A 26,454-nucleotide genomic window follows, 5' to 3' on the forward strand; every position below is an offset into this window, starting at 1 on the left:
ACAGGTGATATAGGTTTTAAGGAGCGTCTTAAAAGGAGAGAGGTAGAGATGTGGAGAGGTTTAGGAAAGGAATTCTGAAGCTTAGGGCCTAGGCAGCTGAAGGCACGGCCGCCAATGCTGAAAATCGAAGATGCGCAAGAGGCCAGAATTGGAGGCGCGCCAAGAATGCGGAGAATTGTAAGGAAGGAGGTGGTTACAGAGATAGGGAGGAGCTAGACCGAGACTATAGAGGGATTGAAAACAAGGATGAGCATTTTAAAATTGAAGCATTGCTGGACCAGAAGCCAATGTAGGTCAGCGAGCAAAGGAACGATGGGCAACATTCCCACTAAGCTGCGCAGCAGTCTGGAGGTCCTGTGCAGGCCACTCACCGGCTTCTACAGGGAAGAAACCACGCATGTGTAAAAATTTGAATGGGTCGCGCACCCAGTTAAAAAGGGACCACACACTAAAAACAATTAGAGGGAACATTGGTGTTGGGGAACAGTATTTGGTACGAGTTCGGATACAGGCAGCAGTTTTGGATAAGTGTGTAGAAGGAATAGAAGCAAAAAAGATGAGGGGCATGCAATTGTAATGGAATTTTTTCAATCATATAATATCCATGAATATTTTTTAGGACAATCTAGTATAAAATTAAAAGACGTTTGTTGGTTATCCTCAGCAACAAAATAAATCTTGTACATACTAAACACATTGGTCACACATTCCACCTGTAATAATAAAAATATGGTTAATGTACTGGGAGCTATTAATCTTTGGTGTCTGTTATAGTAACCTCCAAAGACCATGTACACAATAATAGTGTCAGTTTATATTTTGCAAGTATAAAGGATTTTATATAAAGTGCTTCAAAAATTTATTATGAACGGCCTAGCAAGACAGAACACAAGGTTCTCCCTTGATAGAAAATACACGGACATTGCATTCATTGTCTAAATCCAGTTTTTGAGATCCGAAGAAGCAAGTAACAAGCCTTGAATTTGTAATTTGACAGGAGTCAAAACTGTCTTTAGATTTCATCGGCTTAGAATTGTTTACAAAAGCTAGGTAAAGCAAGGCTAGTAGATATTTTCGCAGGGAATACTTGGAAGAGTTTTTTTGTATACCTTATGCAGACTACTCGGAGTCCATCAGATGCCTAGCAGTGGGAATCTGTTGCAGCAGGAAAGGAGCAACTAGTACATTTGTTGTACAGAAGGTTCAAAATATCTGGCTTACAAACAGGATAGAAGGCCACTGCTGCTCTGACTATTAGGTCGTTTGGTAGAGCTTCTGTCGAGAATTAAGACAAGATACCTTCCATCAGCAGTTCTCAGCAAGACTAAGACTACCAAATGCCAGTGAACATCATTTCACACGGTGAATTGTTATGACATTAGAACGCCTCCAGGCAGAAATACCCTACTATCTCCCATTCAGACCCCTGCAAACTAATAGTTACCTTAGACTTGACTATTCCAAAGTACTCCTGACCTCCCATTTTCTACCCTCCATAGACTTCGGGTCATCCAATACTCTGCTGCCCGTGTCCTAACTCGCACCTAACTCGCGTTCACCCATTACCCCTGTGCTCACTGACCTACATTGGCACCCAGCTCATTTTAAAATGTTCATGCTCGTTTTCAAATCCCTCCACATCACTAATCTCCTCCAGCCCTATAACCCTCCGAGATATCTGCCCTCCTCTAATTCTGGCCTCTTGAGCATCCCCGATTTTAAATCGCTGCAACACTGGTAGCCATGCCTTCAGCTGCCAAGGCCCGAAGCTCTGGAATTCCTTCCCTAAACCTCTGCCTCTCTTTCCACCTTCAAGATGCTCCTTAAAAAGCTTTTGGTCATCTGCCCCAATATTTCCTTATGTGGCTCAGTGTCAAATTTTGTTTGACAATGCTCCTGTGAAGCACCTTGGGACGTTTTACTATGTTAAATACTAGTTGTTTTAGGATTTCACAGCAACCATATCAAGAGCAACATGGAAAGAAACTTTAAAATAAATCACCTACTCACAACGTCCCATTGGGGAAATAGCATTTAGCACAGGGAAGATGAAAAACAAATATAAAGTGAGGTGAAATTAAAAATATATAGTTTGTCGCACTGTATTAATCCCATTTTCTGACCAACAATGGCTGTATAAAATTCTAACAGGACTAGACAGACTAGATGCAGGAAGGATGTTCCCGATGGCTGGGAGTCCAGAACCAGGGATCACAGTCTAAGGAGTAAGCCATTTAGGACAGAGATGAGGAGGAATTTCTTCACCCAGAGAGTGGTGAACCTGTGGAATTCTCTACCACAGAAGGCAGTAGAGGCCAATTCATTAAATATATTCAAGAAGGAGTTAGATATATTTCTTAAGGCTAAAGGGATCAAGGGATATGGAGAGAAGGCAGGGACAGGGTACTGAATTTGGATGATCAGCCATGATCTCACTGAATGGCGGAGCAGGCTCGAGGGGCCGAATGGCCTACTCCTGCTCCTATCTTCTATGTTTACAGTGATTGTTAAACACCCAATAGAAACAAACAAACAAAGTCATTTCTCCTACAGCAGTAACACTTTAGAATACCAAACAGAAAAGGCATTATGGTAACCCACCCAAACAAAAACACAATAAAAAGAGCTAAACAACCTTCTGAAATAACATCTCCACAAACACACTACATTTTTACTTCATAATCTAGATCATGAGCCTAAATATCTATTTTATGTTAGCAGCATAGAAACTGAAATGTTGGTTCATATGTAATTGGGTGGTAGACAATTTTGGTGTTAAGTCATTCTAAAACTAATTTCTACATGTAGTTGTGTGTGGGGCAATGTTAAGTTTAATATAGTGAGAACTGATAGACAAAGTATGGTGGAATTCTAGTATATCACCTGGCTTTATGAACTGAATTCATAAACATTAGTGCAAGTTGCCAGTCATCCATAACCCAAGCACAACTGTATACCACATGTCAAACTATGTCATAAGCAATGTTTATTAAATCCCATTGAGAATTTTCTATATTTTTTTTTAGAAAATCTTAAACAGAATTTCATCACATTATTGCAAGAATTCTTGACAATTTCAAAATTGCTAAGTTTTTATATTTAAAGTTCTGATGTATCAAAGTACAGTCTACTAGCAACACTGCCTTTACTGCACCAGAAACTTTTAGAATATACAGCTTAAGTCCTCGTCTGTCCATGAACTTCTAGCTTCAGCACAAGCAGTTATCGATTTAGTTACTGCAGGGCTTTGCTGAATTAAGGCAAAGAAATGGCTAATATTCACCAAGATAAAGCTTGAACTTTTGAACAGCAGAGTATTTTTGTCCCTTTATTTTTCTCATCACTTTTCTTCTGTTGTCATATTTGGCAAATATGACCTATAATAGGTACCAAAGTAATTATCCGAATAATATTGCATAGTCAATGCCAAACTAACCATTTATGAATAAGCTAAGTTGTACTATCACATTTAACTGAAAATAAAATTTACAAACAAGAAATCATCATCTGCAACCCGCAAGATTAACATGTAACCCACACTTTGTCCCATTTTACATTGAAAAATGGGCCTGAAACATGAGTGGAATAAACTACAGTTTAATGAAAATTCCCAAAGTAGACTGACTGAATATTAAACACTTTTAAAAAAAATGACCAAGAGCCACAGATACAATTCTTCTCTTGTGCATAAGGAAGGGGTTTTATAATCAGTTATTATACTATGGAAAGTTTCAATATACCATAAATTTTATTTTAAACTTCTGAGCTCTTAAAAAAGATGGCTACGATACAATTTATGCCTTGCTTGTTGCATGCCAAAGTAAAGACAAGTCTACCTAGCCAGGAATAGACAAAGCAAGATGGGATCCTATAAGAATGTATTTTTACGCGCCACATACATAGTTGATCAATTATATTAAAATTAACAATGCACCATACAAAACTACATAAATTATTTTTAGTAGGACTAAAAAAAAATCAAAATTGCTCATTGTGAAACTGTTCTACCACACAAAGATGATCTAAAAAAAGGGACTAAGAGGGCCAGAGTACGAGATCAGATTAGTGGCCAACATGAAAGGGAACCCCAAAGTCTTTTGCTCATGTAAAGTGCTGAGAGATGTCCAGTGGTTGTGAAAGGTGCTATATAAATGCAAGTCTTTCTTTTTTTATAAAAACATAAATATTAAAAAGGGTAGTCAAAGGGTGGGGCGATTAGGGACCAAAAAAAATGAGATCTTCTTGTGGAGGCAGAGGGCATGGCTGAGGTACTAAATGAATACTTTGCATTTGTTTTCAATTGAGAGGATGCTGCCAATGTAGCAGTGAAGGAGGATAGGATAAAAATAGACAAGGAGGAGTTACTTAAAATGTTGGCAGTTCTCAAGGTAGAAAAGGCACCCATTCCAATGGGATGCATCCTAGGTTACTGAGGGAAGTAAGGGTGGAAACTGCGGAGGCTCTGGCCACAATCTTCCAATCCTCCTTGGATATGGGGGTAGTGCCAGAGGACTGCAAATGTTGCACCCCCATTTTAAAAAAAGGGGACAGGGATAAACCCAGCAACTATAGGCCAATCAGCTTAACGTCAGTGATGGGGTAACTTAGAGACAGTAATCTGGGACTAAAAATAATTGGCATTTGGAAAAGTATGGGCTAATAATTAAAGTCAGCACTGATGTGTTAAAAGCAAATCGTGTTTGACTAACTTGATGGAGTTATTTGATGAAGTATCGGAGAAGGCTGATGAGGAGAGTAGTGTGGTTGATGTATATATATGGACTTTCAAAAAGGCATTTGACAAGTACCACATAATCGACTTGTTAGCAAAATTAATGCATATGGGATTAAAGGGACAGTGACAGCATGGATACAAAATTGTTTAAGGGGCAGAAAGCAGAGTGTAGTGGTAAACGGTTGTTTTTCAGACTGGAATGAAGTATACAGCAGTGTTCCCCAGGAGTTAGTATTAGGACCACTGGTCTTTTTGATATTAGATTATAACCTGAATATATATTGGACCAAAGAACAGCATGGTGGTAAATGAAACTCAAGGATATCCTTTAGAAAGGGGGGGGGGGGGGGGGGTTAGTCTATGAAAAAGAAACATTGGGCTGGAATTTGCAGTCAGCAGCGAAGCAAAGGCATTTGCTGCTGGTCCTGAAGTACGATCTGCACAAGAATCTCAAAATCCCCGTGTTGAGAAGTTGTAGTTTTCCGACATTCAATTCAACTGACTGTAGTGGGGATTCCCTTGTTCGAACTGCTGCAACATCAACAGGCTGTCTAAGCAGTCAATCAAAAGGCAGAATTCTCGCAGACAGCAAACAAGAAAGTGAGTTAAGTGTTTAAAACTAACTTTTTAAAATAGTTAGAGAGCAAAAGAAAAGAAAGATTGGGGCTCTCAGGGGGAAAAGGCAAACTTGAAATAAAGATGGGCAAACATAAAAAATTTATATTTTTTCAAAAAGTTTCTTAAAAAATATTTATTAAAATGGACAAATTTCACACTGCACAAAATTAAAATTAGTTTTCCAGGACCTTAACATTTGTTTAGCAGTAATAACGCTGTTAATACCCCAGTTACACCCAATTCCTTTGGGTCTAACTTTTAGTGGGGTATTCAACTGTGTACTTACTGCGGAAGAGCTGAAGTGTGTCAGTGTCAATGATTTACGAGATTTCACTGATTACCAGCTCTGTTGGCGGGGGGCACATGCACAGCACAGCCAGTTTTGAAGTGCTCATTGACTGACCGCAACTTAGAGATTTTCGCATGCGCCAAATCCCAAAGTTGCAGTCAGTTTCAAAGGCGGAATGACGGCGAACGCTGACAGTTCGTCATCATCCCGACCGCAAAAATCAGGGCCAATAGCACCCTCAGAAACTTACACGCCAATCTAATTTCCAATTTAGAACTGAAGTGTTCCATTAAAAAAAAATCCAGCTTGTGTAATTTGCCAGGTATGCGGGCAGCACCAATTCCACGTGCCAGTGAAATAAACACTGCTGGCATGGAGATAACCAGAGGAGGCATGAAACAATCAGAGGAGTTCCAGCCATATTTTTTGAGCACTTTCCCCAACATTTAGTGGCAAAGCCTGAATTGCAAATGACAGTTCGGATTGTCAGAACCTCAAGGGCGGTTTCCACGGAGCTAGCCTTTCAACACAAAAGTGGCATTCAGCTCATTTTTGCTACTAGAAACTGGGTTCAAGTTATACTCTCTAGCTCACCATACACAATATAAATCAGTCTGAAAATTCAGCTGTACAGTGTTGACCTACTTATCCTATGATGGAGCCCTAAAACGGTTGTTCTAATTTTTTCCAATTTGTTCCTGCAACCGACTTAAATTGGACATCAAGATATAGAAGACTAAGTGAACAAAAAATGACAACTCACTTTTCTCAGATATTATAGAATAAATCACTTGTTATAACTCCCTTCTGCCCAGATATTGCAAGGCCAACCATATTTGCTACTGACTTAGCACATCTCAAATCACTTTTACCCTTCACCAGCGCATTTTTGATTGGCGTCTGGAAAGTGTTAGACCACATCAGATTGCTTGATTGGTAAACAAAACAGAGGCCTTCTACTTAATTGTAACTCCTGCATATCAACTTTGAGCTGTGTCCAACTACATTCATGTAACCAGAAAAATACAGTATTGTGCAAAAAAGACTTGCATTTATATAGCACCTTTCATGACACCGGATGTCTCAAAGTGCTTTACAGCCAATGAAGTACTTTTTTGGAGTGTAGTCACTGTTGTAATGTGGGAAACGCGGCAGCCAATTTGAGCACAGCAAGCTCCCACAAACAGCAGTGTGATAATGACCAGATAATCTGTTTTTGTTATGTTGGTTGAGGGATAAATATTCAAAATAGTGCCATGGAATCTTTAACGTCCACCCGAAAGTGCAGGCGAGGCCTCGGTTTAACATCTCATCCGAAAGATGGCACCTGCGACAGTGCAGCACTCCCTCAGCACTGCACTGGAGTGTCAGCCTAGCTTCATGCACTCAAGTCCCTGGAGTGGGACTTAAACCCACAACCTTCTGATGGCGAGTGTGCGACCCACTGAGCCACAGCGGACACTGAAACCGAATATACTGAAGCTGCAGAAAGCAAAGTTGCACAAGAATGGTCTGGCAACTTAGCTACATTGTACACTGCAGTAATAGTGAAAAGGCAAAAATACAACAAGTAATAGTTATATAGCACCCTTGATGTAGTAAAACGTCCCAAGGCGCTGCACAGGAGTATTTTAAGACAAAAAATGACACCGAGCCACATAAGGATAAATTAGGGCAGGTGACCAAAAGCTTGGTCAAAGAGGTAGGTTTTAAAGGAGCGTCTTAAGGGAGGAAAGAGAGGCGACAGGTTTAGGCAGGGAATTCCAGAGCTTAGGCCCTAGGCAACAGCAGAATAAAAGCAAGTGTTTTGCTTAGGAATAACCCCCAAAGTAAAATGTTGATACAAATCTTCGTATCTGCTTATTGATACCTCCAAACATCCCTAAAATGTAAATGTTAAATTCTGTTCAGAGCACAAAGATTCCAATGCTTGAATTTGCACCAGAAGAAAGCAGGAGGTTTCATTAATCTCTCCCCTTACAGTCAATATTATCCTTCAGAAAACAAAGCAGAGTCCCTTTGAACCTAGTCACTGTACTTTAGCTAGCTCTGGCAAATTCATCATGTGACAGAAGTGTGTAAATTCTAAACAGCTTCGGTTAATTACAGGGAAACAAAGGTTACAGATAACAAGCAGCAGGTACCCATAAAGGCTAAAGACCAGTATACAAATAACGTTAATTTTTTTCTTCATTAGCATTCAAATATTTCAGTCAAGGCCAAAGAGAAGTCATACACAAATTTAAATTTGGTTTTAAATTTGAAGTCTAACATGATGCAACTGCCATACAATTTTACAACCAGAAAGCCATTCAGGCCACTGCATCTGCACTCCAAGCTATCTTCTTGCCCCCTTTCCTCACCCTACCCCCATATCCTTCTACATTTTTCAGGAAACAGCTACTGATATGTACATCTGTGCAATCATTTAGTTATCTTAACTGCATTTCTTTTACCCCAAATAAAACCAGAGTAAAGGCATTACAAATACTGTAACCAAAGTGAGTAAACTGAAAACTTGAGCCACCTGTCCTGCTGCGTCCTAAAAATAAACAGCCACAGCACTAGTTGGATATCGACGTGACAATTTTAATTGCCAGGTATAATTACCTCAAACTCTATACTGCTCTTTTTTGGGAGTAGTTCCATTCCCCCTGCCATCAGCAAATTTAAATCCAATCCAATTTGCTGCAAACCAAATGGTTGCACGTACAACTTGTACTTGGAATTGTTGGTCGTTTCAAAAAACAAACATTCTCAGTCTTGTAACCAGAGTGAAGACACGAACTAAAACAAAATTAGGTTATTAAGTTTGTGGATGTATCCAATGAAAGATTACCAAGGATCAAAATTCTGATCTTTAAATAAAGTCACTGTAAGCAGTAAATTACCAAGCCAGTATAAAAGTTCTCCTGCTTCACTGAAACGTAATGAATAACCCCAATTTTACTGAACTAAACACTATCTGACATCTTAAATTCAATGAACTGGTACAACTTGTACACTCATACAGAAGATTAGTTCGGGGAAAATGTTTTGGGTGTGACATGTGCCAAAGCACAGGTGCTCCCACTGATTCTGTACCAACAGAAATTCTGCCTTCATTTCACATTAGAGAAGGAAGTTTTTGAATATATTATGTAAAACTTTCAAAATATTAATCCAGATAGGTTATATCATTTCCATTATGCTTCACACATTCTGGACTTTTGAAAATTGCCCAAGTGCCACTAACACACATGAAGCAGCAACCCCCCACATAATAACTAAAAATTACAAACTAAAACAGCTGAATACTCAAAATGTTAGAACATTTATTAAAAGAGTGTACACCGCTATTAAAGTCACTTGGTCTCAAAGCAGCTGACAAATCCCACACACGGTACAGGACAGTGTGTAGGCTGTGAAATTCATTTGACTGTACATGCCAAGTTTCACCTCAAATGTTTTCAAACACGTACAGATTATACATGTTGCAACTTGTTAGGCATTTCCAAGCAATACAAAAACACAGCCAGATGTTGGTATATAACTCACAGCGACAATGGTTCAAATATTAAAATGTTATATCATCTTACACAAGTGAAAGGCAGAGGTGAATTTACACTATACGCACTTTTGTACTGTACAAACACAACCCTTGATCCCCATGCACTACCCCCAGTTTCCTTTAGCTGGCACCACTACTCCTAAATGATTCCCTAGCTAAAAAGGGAAAGCAAATGATTTTGTTGATGTAGTTTTAACTGAATATCCAACACCAATTTGAATCCATGAAAATGTGGGTCTCTGATGCTGTCAGTTCTTATATAAAAAAATATCATGGACTGCAAGTTCCATTCTTCCTACACACAACAATGGAAGCCAACTAAATTACCTCCACATAGTACATTCATGTACTGTAATCAGGAAAACGTGACCATTTAAAACAAATATGTCTATTATGGCTGTTAAAATGCCAGCGTTTTTGCAAGCTAAATACCATACTCATCGAACTAGTAACATTTTGACATTACATGTAGACCGTCAACTTCCTTTTATACAGAGTCTTTAACATAGGAAAACATCCATGGTGTTTCATAGAGATGTAATCGGGCAAAAATGGATGCCATGCCAAGGAGATATTAGACAGGCTGATGAAAAGCTTGGTCAAAAAGGTGAGTTTTAAGGAGGGTCTTAAAGGAGGAAAGGGTGGTAGAGATGCAAAGGGATTTAGGGAATAAATTCCAATGTGTAGAACACAGATGGCTGAAGGCACAGCAGTTAATGGTGGGACAATGAGAGTAGGGAATGCACAAGAGCCCAGGACAATGAAGATTTTGGGAGGTGTTGTAAGACAGGAGGAGGTTACCAAACTAGGGAGAGGCGAGGCAATATTAAACATGACAATGTGAATTTTAAATTGGAGCCATTGATCAAAGCACAATGCTAAACTGCAGGATGGATGAGCTGAAAGCAGATAAAGTGGTATCCATATACCTAGTGCTAACATTGGCTACAAGTTACAACCAAAGTTGCCCGGAGCCAATGATCAAAGCACAATGCGAAACATCAGGACGGATGAGCCAATATACCTGGTGCTAACATTGGCTACAAGTCACAACCAAGGTTGCCCGGAGCCAATGATCAAAGCACAATGCGAAACATCAGGACGGATGAGCCGATATACCTGGTGCTAACATTGGCTACAAGTCACAACCAAGGTTGCAACTTGCAACATAGCTGAACTATAATCAGAAAATTAGATGCAATTACACTACACTGAGATTAAATGTCTAGTTCGAGTTCTCTGCACTCCTCCAAATCTGGCCTTTTGCGCATCCCTATTTTATTCCACTGCGGGAGTGCTTGCAGCTGCTCACTCCTCCTTTAAGACGGTCATTAAAACCTACCTCTCATGTGGCTCGGTGTCAAATTTTGTTTGTTAATGCTCCTGTGAAGCGTCTTGGGACAATTTACTACGTTAAAAAGCGCTATATAAATACAAGTTGTTGTTGTTACCGTATACTTCAGACATTATGCGACACACTGATATACACGGAGAAGCAAACTTGCTCAATAGATTGCTGAGAGTGCAACATATAAAAACAAACATTACAAAAGGCACTATGCAACTGTTATGTCTATTTCTCAGTCCAGCTGAAACTTTTTTTTTATATAAAGTATTTCCAAGTCAACATGAGGTTACTTACACAAAAGTACATAGGGGGAAAAATGTTGTATTGACCATTTTGAGGCGCTAACTTTAGCGCCCGGTGCGCAACCGCAAAATTCAGTTTTAGCACCCCAAGAGGAAGGTGGAGCACTAATTCAAGCACTCCATTTCCTTCTTGAAGCACTAACCCCAAATGTCAGGGCAGTGCGTTCTGCAGCGCTACGCACTGGGCCACGTAGCACTGCCGCATGGAAGGGCTCTTCCCTTCATTGAAGGGGAGGGCCCAAGCACACAACTCTGCAGGGAGTGGGGTGCTATGCCAGCAACCTGGCACACAAGAGTGCCGGGCTGCCAAATCGTGGCACGGGCTCTGCGTTCAAAGGCACAATGGGTACAAGTAAATCGGCAGATTTTTTTTTCCCCCGCCCGCCACCTCCCCTTTACTTCACACCCCGCGAGCCTCCTGCCACTCCGGTCCCGCCCCCTGAATCAGTCGTGGTCATCGCCAGGCGCAGATACAGGTGGCGCGGGACAATTTTCCAGGCGGGGCGAAAACAGGGCGCTGCACACGGTGATGACATCGTCATTGCCTGCGCAGCGGGGCGCTACTGGTTACTGCTGCACTCCCGCTGAATTTAGCGGGAGTCGTTAGCAGCACCGTGCCTGGGTGAGAAGTCATTGGCGACCCCCTGGAGGCACCAAGATACCCAATTTCTAGCCCAAAATATTCTCCCAGGAAAAAAGACAGTTTAACATAAAAGTTTGGAATAGAATGCTACATTATAACTTAAATAAAAGTTGCCAAAGAGATGGGAGGTAAAACACTGGTCATTGTTGTGTGAAAAAGAAATTTTAGACAAGCTTAAGAAACCAGGAAGAAAGAATTTTGTGAAATGCAAAACATTTCCTGCCTCTGGAGTTTGTGACTAGTTAATGGTTGTTGAGGCTTTCTTTAGAGGCCTATATAAAACTGTCACAGCATTCTTTACAAATTCCCAAATAATGGAAAAGCAGTACCTTATCAAACACAGGATACAGTTCAAAAATGTCATCCAGTTAGATCTTTGCACACAATATAAAATACATCAACAACTAGATAGGAAGTAATTAGCAAGTTTTAAGAACTGCTTTAAATTGCAATCTTGCAACGGTGCCTCAAAATCTCAGTCCTGTAGAAACCATCCCAATTGTACTGTAAAGTGAATCACAGCACCTTAGAACAGAACAAAGATTTAAGCAAAAGATTTAAGCATGTACAGTTGTTTTACACTAACAATTTCTGTACACCATATTTTACATCATGGTTGGGAAGGTCCACAGACTTGTAATTCAGAGCCATTCACTGGCATGTACAAGTGGGCTAACCTTCCAACCCTGGAGTCTCTCCATCCCAAAGAGCCTCCTTCCAACTCGAATATCACCGATCTCCACCCCTCCCTCAGCCCATCTGCTGCTGAAACCCTCATCCCTGCTTCTGTTACCTCCAGACATCACTATTCCAACGCTCTCCTGGTCAGCCGCCCATCTTCTACCCTCCAAACTTAAGCTCATCCAAAACTCTGCTGCCTATATCACCACTGTGCTCACTGAATCCATTGGCTCCTGGTCTACCAATGCCTCAAATTTAAAAATTCTTATCCTCATGTTCAAATCCCTCCATGGCCTCACCCCTCCCTATTTCTGTAACTTCCTCCCACCCTATAACCCTCTGAGAACTTACCGTTCCTCCAACTCTGGCTTCTTGCACATTCCCCCATGCCCTTCACCCTACCACTGGCAGCTGTGCCTTCAAAAGCTCCAATTCCCTTCCTAAACCACTCCACCTCTCTGTCTTTAAGACCCTGCTTAAAATCTATCTCTTTGACCAAGCTTTTAGTCACACCTGCTAATATCTCCTTCCTTGGCTGTCAATATATGTCTGATTACACTTCTGTGAAGCAGCTTGGGATTTTTTTTTTTTTTTTTAAGTTAAAAAGCACTATATAAATGTATATATCAAAATAAACCTGTTGCCGGTTTGTAAATGGCCTTCAATTTAAACAACCAAAGCACAAGAAATAGTGCAATACCCAGTTTATTTCACAAGACAAACAAGACCACTACCAACAACATGCATTTTGTAACATCCTTCAAGTAGAAATCTACTTCAATGCTTTACAGAAGGAGCCAGTGAACAGAAACATGGCAGCAGCTGAATGATCAGCAACTTTAGATCAAAACATTCTATTTGTAGAGTTGCTATGAAGGTATTCTGAAACAGTCATACTTCATACCCATATACCCTATACCATGTGAGCTGCATCTCATCTCTTCAGACAGATTTAACCCCCTTAGCACAAAAGATCGAGAGAAGTCTACATGGCCATTTCACACCAAGCTTTCATTAAGATCATAAAATGAGTCATGAAATGAATACTTAGAACCACAACTCCATCCAAATTCTTACAGGGCTTGACAGGGTAGATGCAGAGATGATGTTTTCCCCTGGCTGGGGAGTCTAGAACCAGGGATCGCAGTCTCCGAATAACGGGTCAGCCATTTAGGACTGAGATGAGGAAAAATTTCTTCACTTCAGGGTGGTGAATCTTTGGAATTCTCTACCCCAGAGGGCTGTGGAGGCTCAGGCGTTGAACATATTTAAGACAGAGATCGATAGATTTTTGAATATTAAGTGAATCAAGGGATATGGGGATAGTGCAGGAAAGTGGTGATGAGGTAGAACATCAGCCATGACCTTCCTGAATGGCAGAGCAGGCTTGAAGGGCCAAATGGCCTGTTCCTGCTCCTATTTCTTATGTGCTTACACAAGTAAAAAAAATGCCAATTTTAACATTGACCACTATAATAATCTGTATATAAGGCTACTACAGATATAAAATTGTCTGACAAAAACAATTGCTCATTTTAAGCCGGGCGATTTAGTGAGCGAGCAAGCAGTTTTCATCCAAGTCCATAAAAGGCACTAAAATGTTTTAAAATAATAACGAGGGAGTTACAAGGTATCTTATAGGCGTTCGCTAAACCTAGCTGATCAGATTTCATACGTCAATAGCGAAGTTACTAAATCACAAGCGCAGATACCTCTAGAAATATTGAGGCGCAGATTTTCATTCAACCGACCTTCGCAATAACCTTAATCGATCAGGTACAATAAAAGATGGAAAAGAAACTTAGAAGACACACCAGACTTGCAAATGACATGACATGGGAGAGGGAAAGGAAGAGGGTAGATAAAAGGGATACAACGCGTGACGTCTGTCTAAATTGTCAACTAGTTAGCGTTTCAGCTGGATTTCATTGGGTAGATCTACTCCAACCAGTTAGAATACAACTGGACAGCCTGACCGTAGGGATCAGGATGAGATGGAGATCCCCGCACTGGGGACTGAGGATGCAGGGCGAGGGGGTGAAGGTTGCTTTTGGCCCGAGCTGCCGATGCCGCAGGTGCCACACGGGCTTTGATGGGCGTGGCGCGCGATTGCAGACAATGGCAGACAAGCTCGTGCACACCCACTGTGATTGTTATGACCCAGCGAGCGCGAGCGGCGCCGGTCAGTCCCTCGTCACCGCCGCCGGGAGGGGCAGCTCGATCTTGTGTCCGAGTCACCTCGGATCATCAATACCAGCCCCCAAGGGAAGGGGTCACACACAGCGACCCACCCCCGGATTCTCCCGGGCGGCCCCGCTGGTACATCCGCCCCCTGTACGCCGAGAGCGCCCTCCCCACACAGAACCCCCCCTCACCTCTTGGTTCATCCTTCCCACACCGAGCTTGTCAGCCGGCCGTGCAGCAGCACATCCTCGCGTCTCGCCGACTGACTCTGGTGGGGGTGCGCTGGGTCGGTGGCCCCGCTGTCGCGTCACTCGCAGGCCGACCTCGTATCTGCTTCCGACCGTTACTCTTTCCGGAACAACCGCACCTGCGCCATCTTAACGCTGCTTACGTTTTTTTTAAACTGCTGTCACGGCGACGACGTTGTTCATTGGCTGAGGCTGACGGACGTGCGTCTCTGGTTCGTGAGAGACGCGGCGTCAGCTGAGCCCCGCCCACCCGCCGGGCGGAGCGCGCGCTGTACGCGGGGTGAAAGTGGAATCCTGTCCGGAGATGTGAGGGCAGAATCTTATCGAGCGAGCATGCAGCGCTTCAATGACATGATCAGCGTGCCCTGAACTGGAGCAAAAGAGCTGCATTTCCTTCCTTCATTAAAAGTCTACCTTCTAAATAGCAGGGACCAGTGTCATTTTAGGGAGTGCTTACATACTTGCCAGCCCTCAGATATTCAACCTATGTGTTTCAGCTTGTTGGTGTTTGGCAGGAAAAATCAGCTTTGTTGATTGGGTTGAAGGTTGTCAACATCAATCAATCAGGCCTCATGCGAAGGGGCATTGAAGGCTATCAGAACAGCCAATTATCACATTATTACTTTCCTTGGCTGCACAGGAATTTGAGCCACAAAAGTTTTAAGATGAGCTGCTGGTTTGTGGTTTTGTAGTTGTAGGTGTGTTTACTTCGTGATTAAGTCACATATAGAAACAGAAGATAGGAGCAAGAGTAGGCCATTCGGCCCCTCGAGCCTGCTCCGCCATTTAATGAGATCATGGCTGATCATCCAAACTCAGTACCCTGTCCCTGCCTTCTCCCCATATCCCTTGATCCCTAAGAAATTGATGACTATCGGTGCCGTTTCCTGCTCTCGCCCCGAACTTGACAATTTCATTCACTTTGCCTCCAATTTCCACCCTTCCCTCACCTTCACATGGTCCATCTCTGACTCTTCCCTTCCCTTCCTCGACTTCTCCGTCTCCATCTCTGGGGATAGGTTATCGACCAATATTCACTACAAGCCCACTGACTCCCACAGCTACCTGGACTACACTTCCTCCCACCCCGCCTCCTGTAAGGACTCTATTCCATTCTCCCAGTTTCTCCGTCTCCGCCGTATCTGCTCCGACGGTGCCACCTTCCACACCAGTGCTTCAGACATGTCTTCCTTTTTCCGCAACCGAGGATTCCCCTCTACCGTGGTTGACACTGCCCTTGACCGTGTCAGTTCTATCTCCCGCACTTCTGCCCTCACCCCTGCCCCTCCCTTCCGGAACCACGATAGGGTTCCCCTTGTCCTCACCTTTCACCCCACCAGCCTCCACATTCAACAGATCATCCTCCAGCATTTCCGCTACCTCCAAAGTGATCCCACCACCAAATGTATCTTCCCCTCCCCTCCTCTTTCAGCATTCCGTAGGGACCACTCCCTCCGAGACACCCTAGTCCACTCCTCTATCACCCCAAACAGACCTTCCCCTTCGCCTGGCACCTTCCCGTGCAAGCGGAGGAGATGTAACACCTGCCCCTATACCTCCCCCCTTCCCACTGTCCAGGGCCCCAAACACCCCTTCCAGGTGAAACAGCGATTTACTTGTACTTCTTGCAATCTAGTATACTGTATTCGCTGCTCATGACGCGGTCTCCTCTACATTGGGGAGACCAAACGCAGATTGGGTGACCGCTTTGCGGAACACCTCCGTTCAGTCCGTAAGGGTGACCCCGAGCTTCCGGTCGCCTGTCATTTTAATTCACCGCTCCATTCCCACTCGGACCTCACCGTCCTTGGCCTCTTGTATTGTTCTACGGAAGCTCAACGTAAACTCGAGGAACAGCACCTCATCTTCCGATTAGGCACTCTGCAGCCTTCCGGACTCAATGTTGAGTTCAACAATTTCAGATCATAACCTCGGCCCCTATTACATTTTCACTTGTAATTTTTCCACTCCTTCCCCCCCCCCCTTTCCTTTTGTTTCTCTCTCACACCTGGCAGCTATCTCTTGCCCTGCCAGTACACTTCACACCTAATCTCAGCCTATTACCATCTCGTCTAGCTTCGTATACCTTTTATTGTCTCTTTTACTACTTTTGTTTCTTTTACTTCTTTTGTCCGATCGCAGCCCTGCCTTCGATCTATTTTCTTTTCTTTCCAGTTTTGAAGAAGGGTTCGACCCGAAACGTCAACTCAAATTTCTCTCCACAGATGTTGCCTGACCTGCTGAGTTTTTCCAGCATTTTCTGTTGTTATTTCTAACTCCTTTTTGAATATATTTAATGAATTGGCCTCAACTGCCTTCTGTGGTAGAGAATTCCACAGGTTCACCACTCCCTGGGTGAAGAAATTCCTCCTCATCTCAGTCCTAAATGACTTATCTCTTATCCTTAGACTGTGACCCCTGGTTCTGGACTCCCCGACCATCAGGAACATCCTTCCTGCATCTAGTCTGTCTAGTCCTGTTATAATTTTATAAGTTTCAATGAGTTTGTTATAATTTTATAAGTTTCAATGAGTTTGTTATAAGTTTCAATGAGATCCATTGCTGAACTGCAGCTCTTTTATTTTCCTGAAAGGAACTTTCTGGGGAATTGTCGGTTGTTGTCTTATGTGAAGATTTATTTCCTTCAAGACTGGTTATATTTTGACTTCAGTTATGTGGAGAGACGAGAGAAGCTCAGGTTGTTCTTAGAGAAGGTTAAGGTGAGATTTAATAGAGGTGGTCAAAATTATGAAGAGTCTTTGATAGAGCAAATAAGGAGAGACTTTCCAGTGCCAGAAGAATCAGTAACCAGAGGACACAGATTTAAGGTAATTGGAAAAAGAACCAGAAGCGAGATGAGAATTTTTTTGCGCAGCGAGTTGTTACGATCTGGAATGCACTGCCTGAAAAGAGTGGTGGAAGCAGATTCAATCATAACTGTGCTGAATCAGTCCATGAAGACGTGCCCTGCTGTGAATTCATTAACTGGCTACATTTGTACTTGTGTAATTGCCAGCCTGTAAATAAAATAGGTCGTAGGGTTGGAGTGATGATAAATGTACCACTGTACTGTGACGTGACATATTGCCCTGTTTATAGATGAGTTGTTCCTTCTGATTATGTTCTGTAGCTTTGAAAGCTGTTTTTTTTTACAGCTCATGGTGAAGGACGCAGGAAGAATGTTCCCGATGGCGGGAGAGTCCAGAACCGGGGGTCACAGGCTAAGGATAAGGGGTAAGCCATTTTGGACTGAGATGAGGAGGAATTTCTTCACCCAGAGTGTGGTGAACCTGTGGAATTCTCTATCAGAGAAGGCAGTTGAGTCCAATTCATTAAATATATTCAAGAAGGAGTTGGATATATTTCTTAAGGCTAAAGGGATCAAGGGATATGGGGAGAAAGCAGGGACAGGGTACTGAATTTGGATGATCAGCCGTGATCTCATTAAATGGCGGAGCAGGCTCGAGGGGCCGAATGGCCTACTCTTGCTCCTGCTCCTATCTTCTATGTTTCTATGTTACCTTGCAGTAACTGGAGAAAGAACCTGCAGCTGCATATTAGAGCAGTTAACATCCACTGGAAAATGTGAGGCCATCAATAATCAATTGAAGGATAGTTTTTATTTCTAGTACCAGAAAGCAAATGTTTTTGACAGAGTCAGAAGAGCATGGTAGGTCAAAAATTATGGTTTGGTGATAATGGTAGATGAGAATTTAATACATTTACATGACATTAATTTTCCTGCTATTTTAACGGTGGTTTTAATTCTTGACTCAATGGTAGCAGTCTTGCCTCTGAATCTGAAGGCCATGAGTTCAAACCCCATAACAGAGACTTGAGCACATAATCTAGGCTGATACTTCAGTGCAGTACTGAGAGTGTGCTGTGCTATTGGAGGGGCTGACACTCTGTTAAACCGAGCTCTCATCTTCCCTCTCAGCTGGACATAAAAGATCTACTGACACTATTCAAATAAGAGTAGGGGATTTGTCCTGGTGTTCTGGCCAACATTTATCTCTCAACCAACTTCACTAAAAACAGATTACCTGGTCATTTATCTCATTGCTGCTTGTTGGGCCTTGCTGTAGACAAATTAATGCTGCATTTTCCTTACATTACAAAAGTGACTACACTTCCAAAGTATTCCATTGGCTGTGTAGAGGTCCTGAAAGACACTATATAAATACAAGTTCTTTCTTTATTTAATACATTTATTTTACATTGGTTAACATAGCCACTAAAATAGCAACCTGAGGAATGTCATACGAAAGCATCAACAATAATAAATTCTAACCTTAATTGTTTTAGAAACAGAAAATGTGTTAAATACGCAGCAGATTGAACAGCATCTAAAAGGAAAGTACCGGTTTATGTTTCAGTGTGACCCTTTATCAGAACTAATTTCTAAAGTTTTGTTTCCATGATATTAACTCACCGTTATTCTTGTTGGAGATGTCTCTTTAAAATAATTAAATCAGCATAGCCTCAGGCAAGCCCCCACCTGCCTCTGGGCTGTAGTGGGATCAGGGATGGGGACATGTGTGATGGTGAGACAGTTTTATCTTCTGAATGTAGAATGAACTGCTAGTTGGGATTATGGTAGGTGTGTTGTAAAATATTTCAATTCACAAACTAACATGATTTATCTAGATTCCCAATAAAAGGAACTGGACCCAGTAAAGTTGCATTGAAGCCCCTACAAATATTTTCATTTTCATATTTAAAATATCTGCAACCTTCCAAGAGAAATAATTTTTGGCTTGGAAGGCAAAATTACAGAAAGCACCAAATGCATCAAATATAATGTCAAAAATCTAATTTATTTCTGGGAGATGCTCCCAAAAATATATCCAATGCCTTCAACACACACAATCCCTTCAGTAATTTGTAAATTCATTACTACTGCAAACTGCTCTTTAGTGTAATTCACTTTTTATAATTTAAAATCAAAATAGAATCATAGAAGTTTACAGCACAGAAGGAGGTCATTCAGTTCATTGTGTCTGTGCTGTCACTTTGCTACAGCAATACAAAACCAGTCATACGGCCCAGCTTTCTCCCAATAGCCCTTTACCTTCCTCTGCTTCAGGTTCGTATCCATTTTGCCCTTTCTATAATGGGATGCCCAAAACTGCACACAATACTCTAATTGTGGCCTACAAATGAATTATACATAAAATATTGAGTTCAAATATTTGTTGGTAATGATGATTGTATCTAATTGTTAATAATGTAGAAAATGTTAGGAGTGACATTTGTGATTGGCACATATTGAAACTTATTTCAGCATCTGGTACTATGTTTACTTTTAAAACTGGCATACCTCAGAATAGTTGCATTTTTAAATCAAAATGAGTATCACTCTTAATGATGAGTGAAACTTGGCAGAGCTGGGATTGCCACTAAATCTTAATACTTAAAAGTGGAAGAATAGCATTTTGAAACTAGTTTTTTAGTACCTTGTTTATATTTTAGCAATTTCCAGACATTGCAATCAAAAACAATGGGTCACAACACTTTTGTCAGTTTCTGAAAGAAAAAAAACAAGTTAACATTTTAGGTGAAGGCCGTTTGTCACTTCTGCTGACGGATCCCATCCTGAAACATTAATGTCATTTCTTCTTTTTGGATCTTGGTGGGATTGCTGTCTATTACAAGCACCTTTTTACATTTTTTGAATCTCTTTTGAAAGTTGAATTCATATTTAAATCCATCTGAATTTAAGGCACTTTGAATAACTAGAGGTAATTTACACTCATGAAGGATGTCCTGCAACAAGGAAGTCTTGTGAATGTAGTGCTGTAATGTTGTAGAGCTGGGGTGTCCAAACTATGACCTACATGCCATATGTGTCCCTTGAAACCCAGGCTTTCCAGCCCATGAAGTCCCAATGAAACAGTACGTATGTACTGGTGTGGCTGGTGGTGTTTTCATTTGCACAAATGTACCTTAGCTTTAGGGAGAGTTCTTTTATGTAAATTTAATTACACTAAATGAATATTTAATTTAGTAGTGGCGTCAGATTTTGTATTGTGATTATTCCATAGTGATCCTTGTGGCTCTATGGTAGCACTAAGCCAAGTGTGCCCTCGAAAGGTAAAAAGTTTGGGCATCCCTGTTCCTTCAGCCAATCACATTGAAGAACTTCAGCCAATCAGATCCCAGAAACCACTGTTCCTTCAACTAAGCAGATCACAGAAACACCTTTGTCATTTCTAATTGGTCATATTTGGTTACTGAGCTAATCACATTGGCCCGTAATTTGCAGTCAGCAGCGAAGCAAAGGCACTCGCCACTGGCCCTGAAGAAAGTTGCCCACAGAGATCTCACGAGAAGTTTGCCTTTTTCAACATTCAATTGATTTCAGAGCTCTAATGGAAATCCCGAGTGCGATGCTGCTGTGACTTCAACATGCTGCAGAATTCCCACAGGCAGGAAACCAGGAAATGAGAAGCTGCATTTATCCAGACTTTTAAAAAATGTTATAGAGAGCGAAACAAAGATTGGGACTTTCAAATGGGGTAGAAGCTGAAATATCATGAACAAACATTAAAAATAAATTTACAAGTTTTTTAACAATTGTAATTTTTAACATAATGAAGAAATTTGACACTCCACAAATATAAATATTAGTTTTTCAGGGTCAGAACATTTGTTTATCAGTCAATACGCTGTTAAAACCCCAGTTACACCTATTCCAACAAGGCTTAACTTTTAATGGGGTATTTAACAGCGATATTACCGCAAAAAAGCCCAAGTTTTCATCAGTTTCACTGATTTCCCTGATTACACTATTTGCCGACTATGGGGGGTGGATTTGCGTCCATAGTGCAGCCAGTGTCAGAGCAGTGAATAACTGATCGCAACTTCAGGATTTCTGCGTTTAGATGCGCATGTGCTAAATCCTGAAGTTGCGGTCAGTTTCAGAGGAGTAATGACGGCAAACGCTGTTAGTTTGCCATCATTGCCCACTGCAAATTCCAGGCCATTCTAGCACTAAAAATCTGTAGTATACAGTTGCTATTGCCAGTTCTCACACACCTCTAAAAATGGCCCGCAAATAAAATTTATTAAAAAAATCAATTCCAGAAAATAAAATCACAGACTCGCCCTTAACCATGGCTCCAAGAAATTTCCCCAGCTTCACAAGTAACGTAACGTACCTTGCCAAGGCTCTGACTGTGATGAAATATTTCCATTCATCACTGCCTGTGACTGAGATCGGTTTCAGTGTCATTTCCCTTCCCCCAGACCTCATTGTATTGTGTACTGGAATGTGCTGTATTGTATACTGGAATGTGCTGTGTGTAGGGCTCCGCCCATACCTGGCCCCGTTTGTAAGCTAGCTTCAGTCTAGCCCCAATCTCCAGAAGGACGACATCTCTCTCGCTTACGTGTTTCGTTCTAAGTTAATAAAAGCCTTGTTTTGTTCTGCTACCTTCGAGTCTCGGAATTATTGAGGCACATCAATTTTATTAACTTATTTTTTCAACACTATGGATCAACTCCTGAAACCCGAACGTTTGGATTTGGATCAACATGCTCCGGACGCATCAGCACGCTTCGGACACTGGTTTGAGTGTATGGAATTCTTCCTGGACAATTCCGCAGCCGTCAAAGACGCTACGGACGCTGCAAGGATGAGACTCGGAATTCTGCGGAATTGGGTAAGCCACCGGGTTTACCCCCTCATCCAAGACGCCGAGACGTACCTGGCCGCCTGCGACATCTTAAAGGCGCGTTACCAGCAGCCTACGAATGAGGTGTATGCTAGGCACCTGCTCGCCACCCGCGCACAGCGACCTGGGGAATCGGTGGAGGAGTTCCTAAGCACCCTGAAAATGCTTGGCAAAGACTGCAAGTGCCGAGATGTAAAAGCCGCGGTGTACACTGACGAGCTTGTTCGCGATGCCTTCATCACAGGCCTCAGCTCCACTTACATCCGGCAAAGACTGCTGGAAAAAACGGGGTTGGACCTGAAACAGGCTGCGGACACCGCGCGATCCCTGGATGTGGCCCAGAGAAACTCGGACGCCTACTCTTCAGCCCGCGCCGTCCACGCCGCCACGTGTGCACCAGCGCCGCCATCTTGGAAGGCATCTTCCCCGCCCGACAGCCCGACACCGGCTGGGCCCCGCTCTCCCCCCAGAAGCCCTACGACAGCCGCGACGCGTCAGGGACCCAACTGCTACTTCTGCGGGCAGCCAAAGCACACCAGAAACCTGTGCCCGGCGAAAGGCACCACCTGCTTTAAGTGCGGTAAGAAGGGGCACTTCGGGAAGGTGTGCAGAGGGAACCCCGCCGGAAAACCCGCCACCGCCGCGTGTGCGCCGTGGGAGCGGCCATCTTGGACGCCATCTTGCCCGACCTCGTGGGGTCCGCCATCTTGTGAGCAGACAGCGTGGACGCCATCTTGTATCGATCAGGGCCCTACAGTGGCATCGGTCACAGTGGACCAGACCAGGCCGCACCCGCTATCCAGATCAATGGTGGACATCGAGGTAAACGGGTGCCGGGTTAAATGCTTAATTGACAGTGGAAGCACGGAGAGCTTTATCCACCCAGAACTGGCACAACAACTCTCCCTAAAGGTGGTCCCTACTCAGGGTACCATCTCTATGGCTGACAAAACCCAGACATCGACCATTCTGGGTTACTGCACGGTACAATTGTGCGTTAACGGAACTGTATATGATAATTTTAAAGTATTAATCATGAAGAACCTATGTGCAAGCGTGATCTTGGGCCTGGATTTCCAGTGCAACCACCAAAGCATCACGCTCAAGTACGGTGGGTCCCAGCCGCCCCTCACAGTGTGCGGTCTGGCTACCCTGAAGGTAAAGCCGCCTTCGCTATTCGCGAACCTTACCCCTAACTGCCGGCCAATAGCGACCAAAAGCAGGAGGTACAGCTGGGAGGACAGGCGGTTTATCGCGACCGAGGTAGACAGGCTCCTGAAAGAGCGCATTATTGAACGCAGCAACAGCCCGTGGCGCGCCCAAGTGGTAGTGGTAAGGGGTAGCGAGAAGAAACGGATGGTGATCGACTATAGTCAAACGATCAACAGGTACACCCTACTAGACGCCTACCCGCTACCCCGCATATCAGAAATGGTGAACCAAATCGCCCAATACCGGGTGTTCTCCACCATCGACCTCAAGTCAGCGTACCACCAGCTCCCTATCAGACCAGAGGACCGCCCGTACACCGCCTTCGAGGTGAACGGACACCTCTACCAATTCCTCAGAGTCCCCTTTGGGGTGACGAATGGGGTCTCGGTCTTCCAGAGGGAGATGGACCGCATGGTCGATGACCACCACTTGCAGGCAACCTTCCCCTACCTCGACAACGTCACCATCTGCGGTCACAACCAGCAGGATCACGACTCGAACCTCGAGAGGTTCCTGAAAACTGCACAAAAACTCAACCTCACCTACAACGAGGACAAGTGCGTTTACAACACCACGCGCCTCTGCATACTAGGCAGCGTGGTGGAGAATGGGGAAATCGGACCAGACCCCGACCGATTGCGCCCCCTACGGGAGCTGCCCCTGCCCAACACTCCCAAAGCCCTGAAAAGATGCCTGGGGTTATTTTCTTATTATTCCCAATGGGTCCCCAACTACTCCGACAAAGCCCGCCCCCTCTTGAAAGCATCCTCTTTCCCGCTCTCTGCTGAGGCCCACGCCGCCTTCAAAAGCATTAAGCAGGATATTGAGCAGGCCACGCTACAGGCAGTGGACGAGAACACTCCATTTCAAGTGGAAAGTGATGCGTCTGACTTCGCCTTGGCGGCCACCCTCAACCAGGCGGGGCGGCCCGTAGCTTTCTTCTCGAGGACCCTCCAAGGGCCCGAGATCAGACACTCCTCCGTGGAAAAGGAGGCCCAAGCCATCGTGGAGGCAGTGCGCCACTGGCGCCACTACCTAGCCGGCAAACGCTTCACCCTACTTACCGACCAGCGGTCGGTAGCGTTTATGTTCAATAATAAACAGAGGGGGAAGATTAAAAATGATAAGATTCTTAGGTGGCGGATCGAGCTCTCCACCTTCGAGTACGACATCATTTACCGGCCAGGGGCCCTTAACGAATCCCCTGACGCCCTCTCACGAGGGATGTGTGCCAGCGCCACCGGGGATCGGCTACAGACCCTCCACAACGACCTCTGCCACCCAGGGGTCACGCGGCTGTTCCACTTCATAAAGTCCCGTAACTTACCCTACTCGATTGAGGAAGTTCGGTCCCTGACCAGGAACTGCCGCACTTGCGCTGAGTGCAAGCCTCGGTTCTACCGCCCAGATAGAGCCCACTTAATCAAAGCTACACGGCCCTTTGAGCGGCTCAGCTTAGATTTCAAGGGCCCCCTCCCGTCCGTCGACCGCAATGTTTACTTCCTGAACATTGTGGACGAATACTCCCGGTTCCCATTCGCCTTCCCCTGCCCAGACATGACCAGCGCCACGGTCATTAAATGCCTCAACAGCCTGTTCTGCCTGTTCGGTATGCCGAGCTACATCCATACGGATAGGGGGGCGTCCTTCATGAGTGAAGAGCTACGCCAGTACATGCTGTGCAAGGGGATCGCCACGAGCCGTACCACCAGCTACAACCCCCGGGGTAACGGCCAAGTGGAGCGAGAGAACGGGACAGAATGGAAAGCAGTCACTCTAGCTCTAAGGACCAAGGGCCTCCCTATCTCCCGCTGGCAGGAAGTCCTCTCGGATGTGCTCCATTCGATACGGTCGCTATTGTGTACGGCCACTAATACCACGCCTCATGAACGAATGTTTGTCTTTCCCCGGAAATCCACCTCAGGCGTATCCATGCCGTCATGGCTCTCCACCCCAGGTCCGGTACTCGTGCGAAGGCATGTGAGGGGCCACAAGACGGACCCTCCCGTGGAGCCAGTACACCTACTCCACGCCAACCCCCAATACGCATATGTCCGGCACGCCGACGGAAGGGAGGACACCGTGTCCATAAAAGACGTCGCCCCAGCCGGCATCGACAACAACCACGGCAATAGCGGCAACGACAATCACAGCAACTCTTACCCACCCACTACTCTTTCATCACCCCCGGAAGAACACCGACCAACGGCACCCCCACCAACTACCCCTTCAACAACCCTGGCGGCACCCCCGGCAGAGACCCAGGAGGCTACCGGGGACACCCAGCCGACACCCGCGGCACCGCAACAGCCACGTCGGTCGCAGAGGACTATCAAACCCCCGAACAGACTAAATCTATAGAAGGGGTGAATGTGATGAAATATTTCCATTCATCACTGCCTGTGACTGAGATCGGTTTCAGTGTCATTTCCCTTCCCCCAGACCTCATTGTATTGTGTACTGGAATGTGCTGTATTGTATACTGGAATGTGCTGGAATGTGCTGTGTGTAGGGCTCCGCCCATACCTGGCCCCGTTTGTAAGCTAGCTTCAGTCTAGCCCCAATCTCCAGAAGGACGACATCTCTCTCGCTTACGTGTTTCGTTCTAAGTTAATAAAAGCCTTGTTTTGTTCTGCTACCTTCGAGTCTCGGAATTATTGAGGCACATCACTGACCATCTTCGACTCCAAGTACACTTTTATACTTTGCAATACCCACCTGGCCAACTGACTCCTCACATTCTGAGGCCTACAGCATTGGCCTCAGTGTGTAAAAAAAATGCATGTGTACAGGAGTCCATCTCCGAAGTCAAAGACTACAATTCCCAGTAGCCACTGCATGGCTATGGCTTCAACATAGGCACAACGAAAACACATTTTTCCTTGCATAACCAATGACAGACCCAATAGCACAGTAGTCTCTGAGGAATGAGCTGCAGACTTTATTTCAGTAGTGCTGCAAACTA

The 26,454-nt window shown here is 44.0% G+C and overlaps 1 protein-coding gene across 14 annotated transcripts in view; it reads right to left on the bottom strand.

Annotated features, from left to right (window-relative positions):
- Window positions 1–26,454, bottom strand: part of snx13 (sorting nexin 13) — a 310,603-nt gene that overhangs the window by 220,078 nt on the left and 64,071 nt on the right. For 2 of the 14 annotated variants that reach the window (XM_085988421.1, XM_085988424.1), the window contains exon 1: window positions 14,542–14,759. The exons of 11 other annotated variants lie outside the window; for them this stretch is intronic. In XM_085988421.1, the coding sequence (XP_085844547.1) occupies window positions 14,542–14,553 (12 nt within the window). In that variant the 5' untranslated portion in view covers window positions 14,554–14,759. Of the gene's footprint in view, window positions 1–14,541; window positions 14,760–20,057; window positions 21,035–26,454 lie in introns of those variants that run through there. One more of the 14 variants, XM_085988427.1, reaches the window with a different exon arrangement.

This window comes from Somniosus microcephalus, chromosome 5 (assembly GCF_052327205.1).
Source record: "Somniosus microcephalus isolate GS21.2 chromosome 5, FLI_Smic_1.0, whole genome shotgun sequence".
In the NCBI taxonomy this organism is placed as follows: Eukaryota; Metazoa; Chordata; class Chondrichthyes; order Squaliformes; family Somniosidae; genus Somniosus; species Somniosus microcephalus.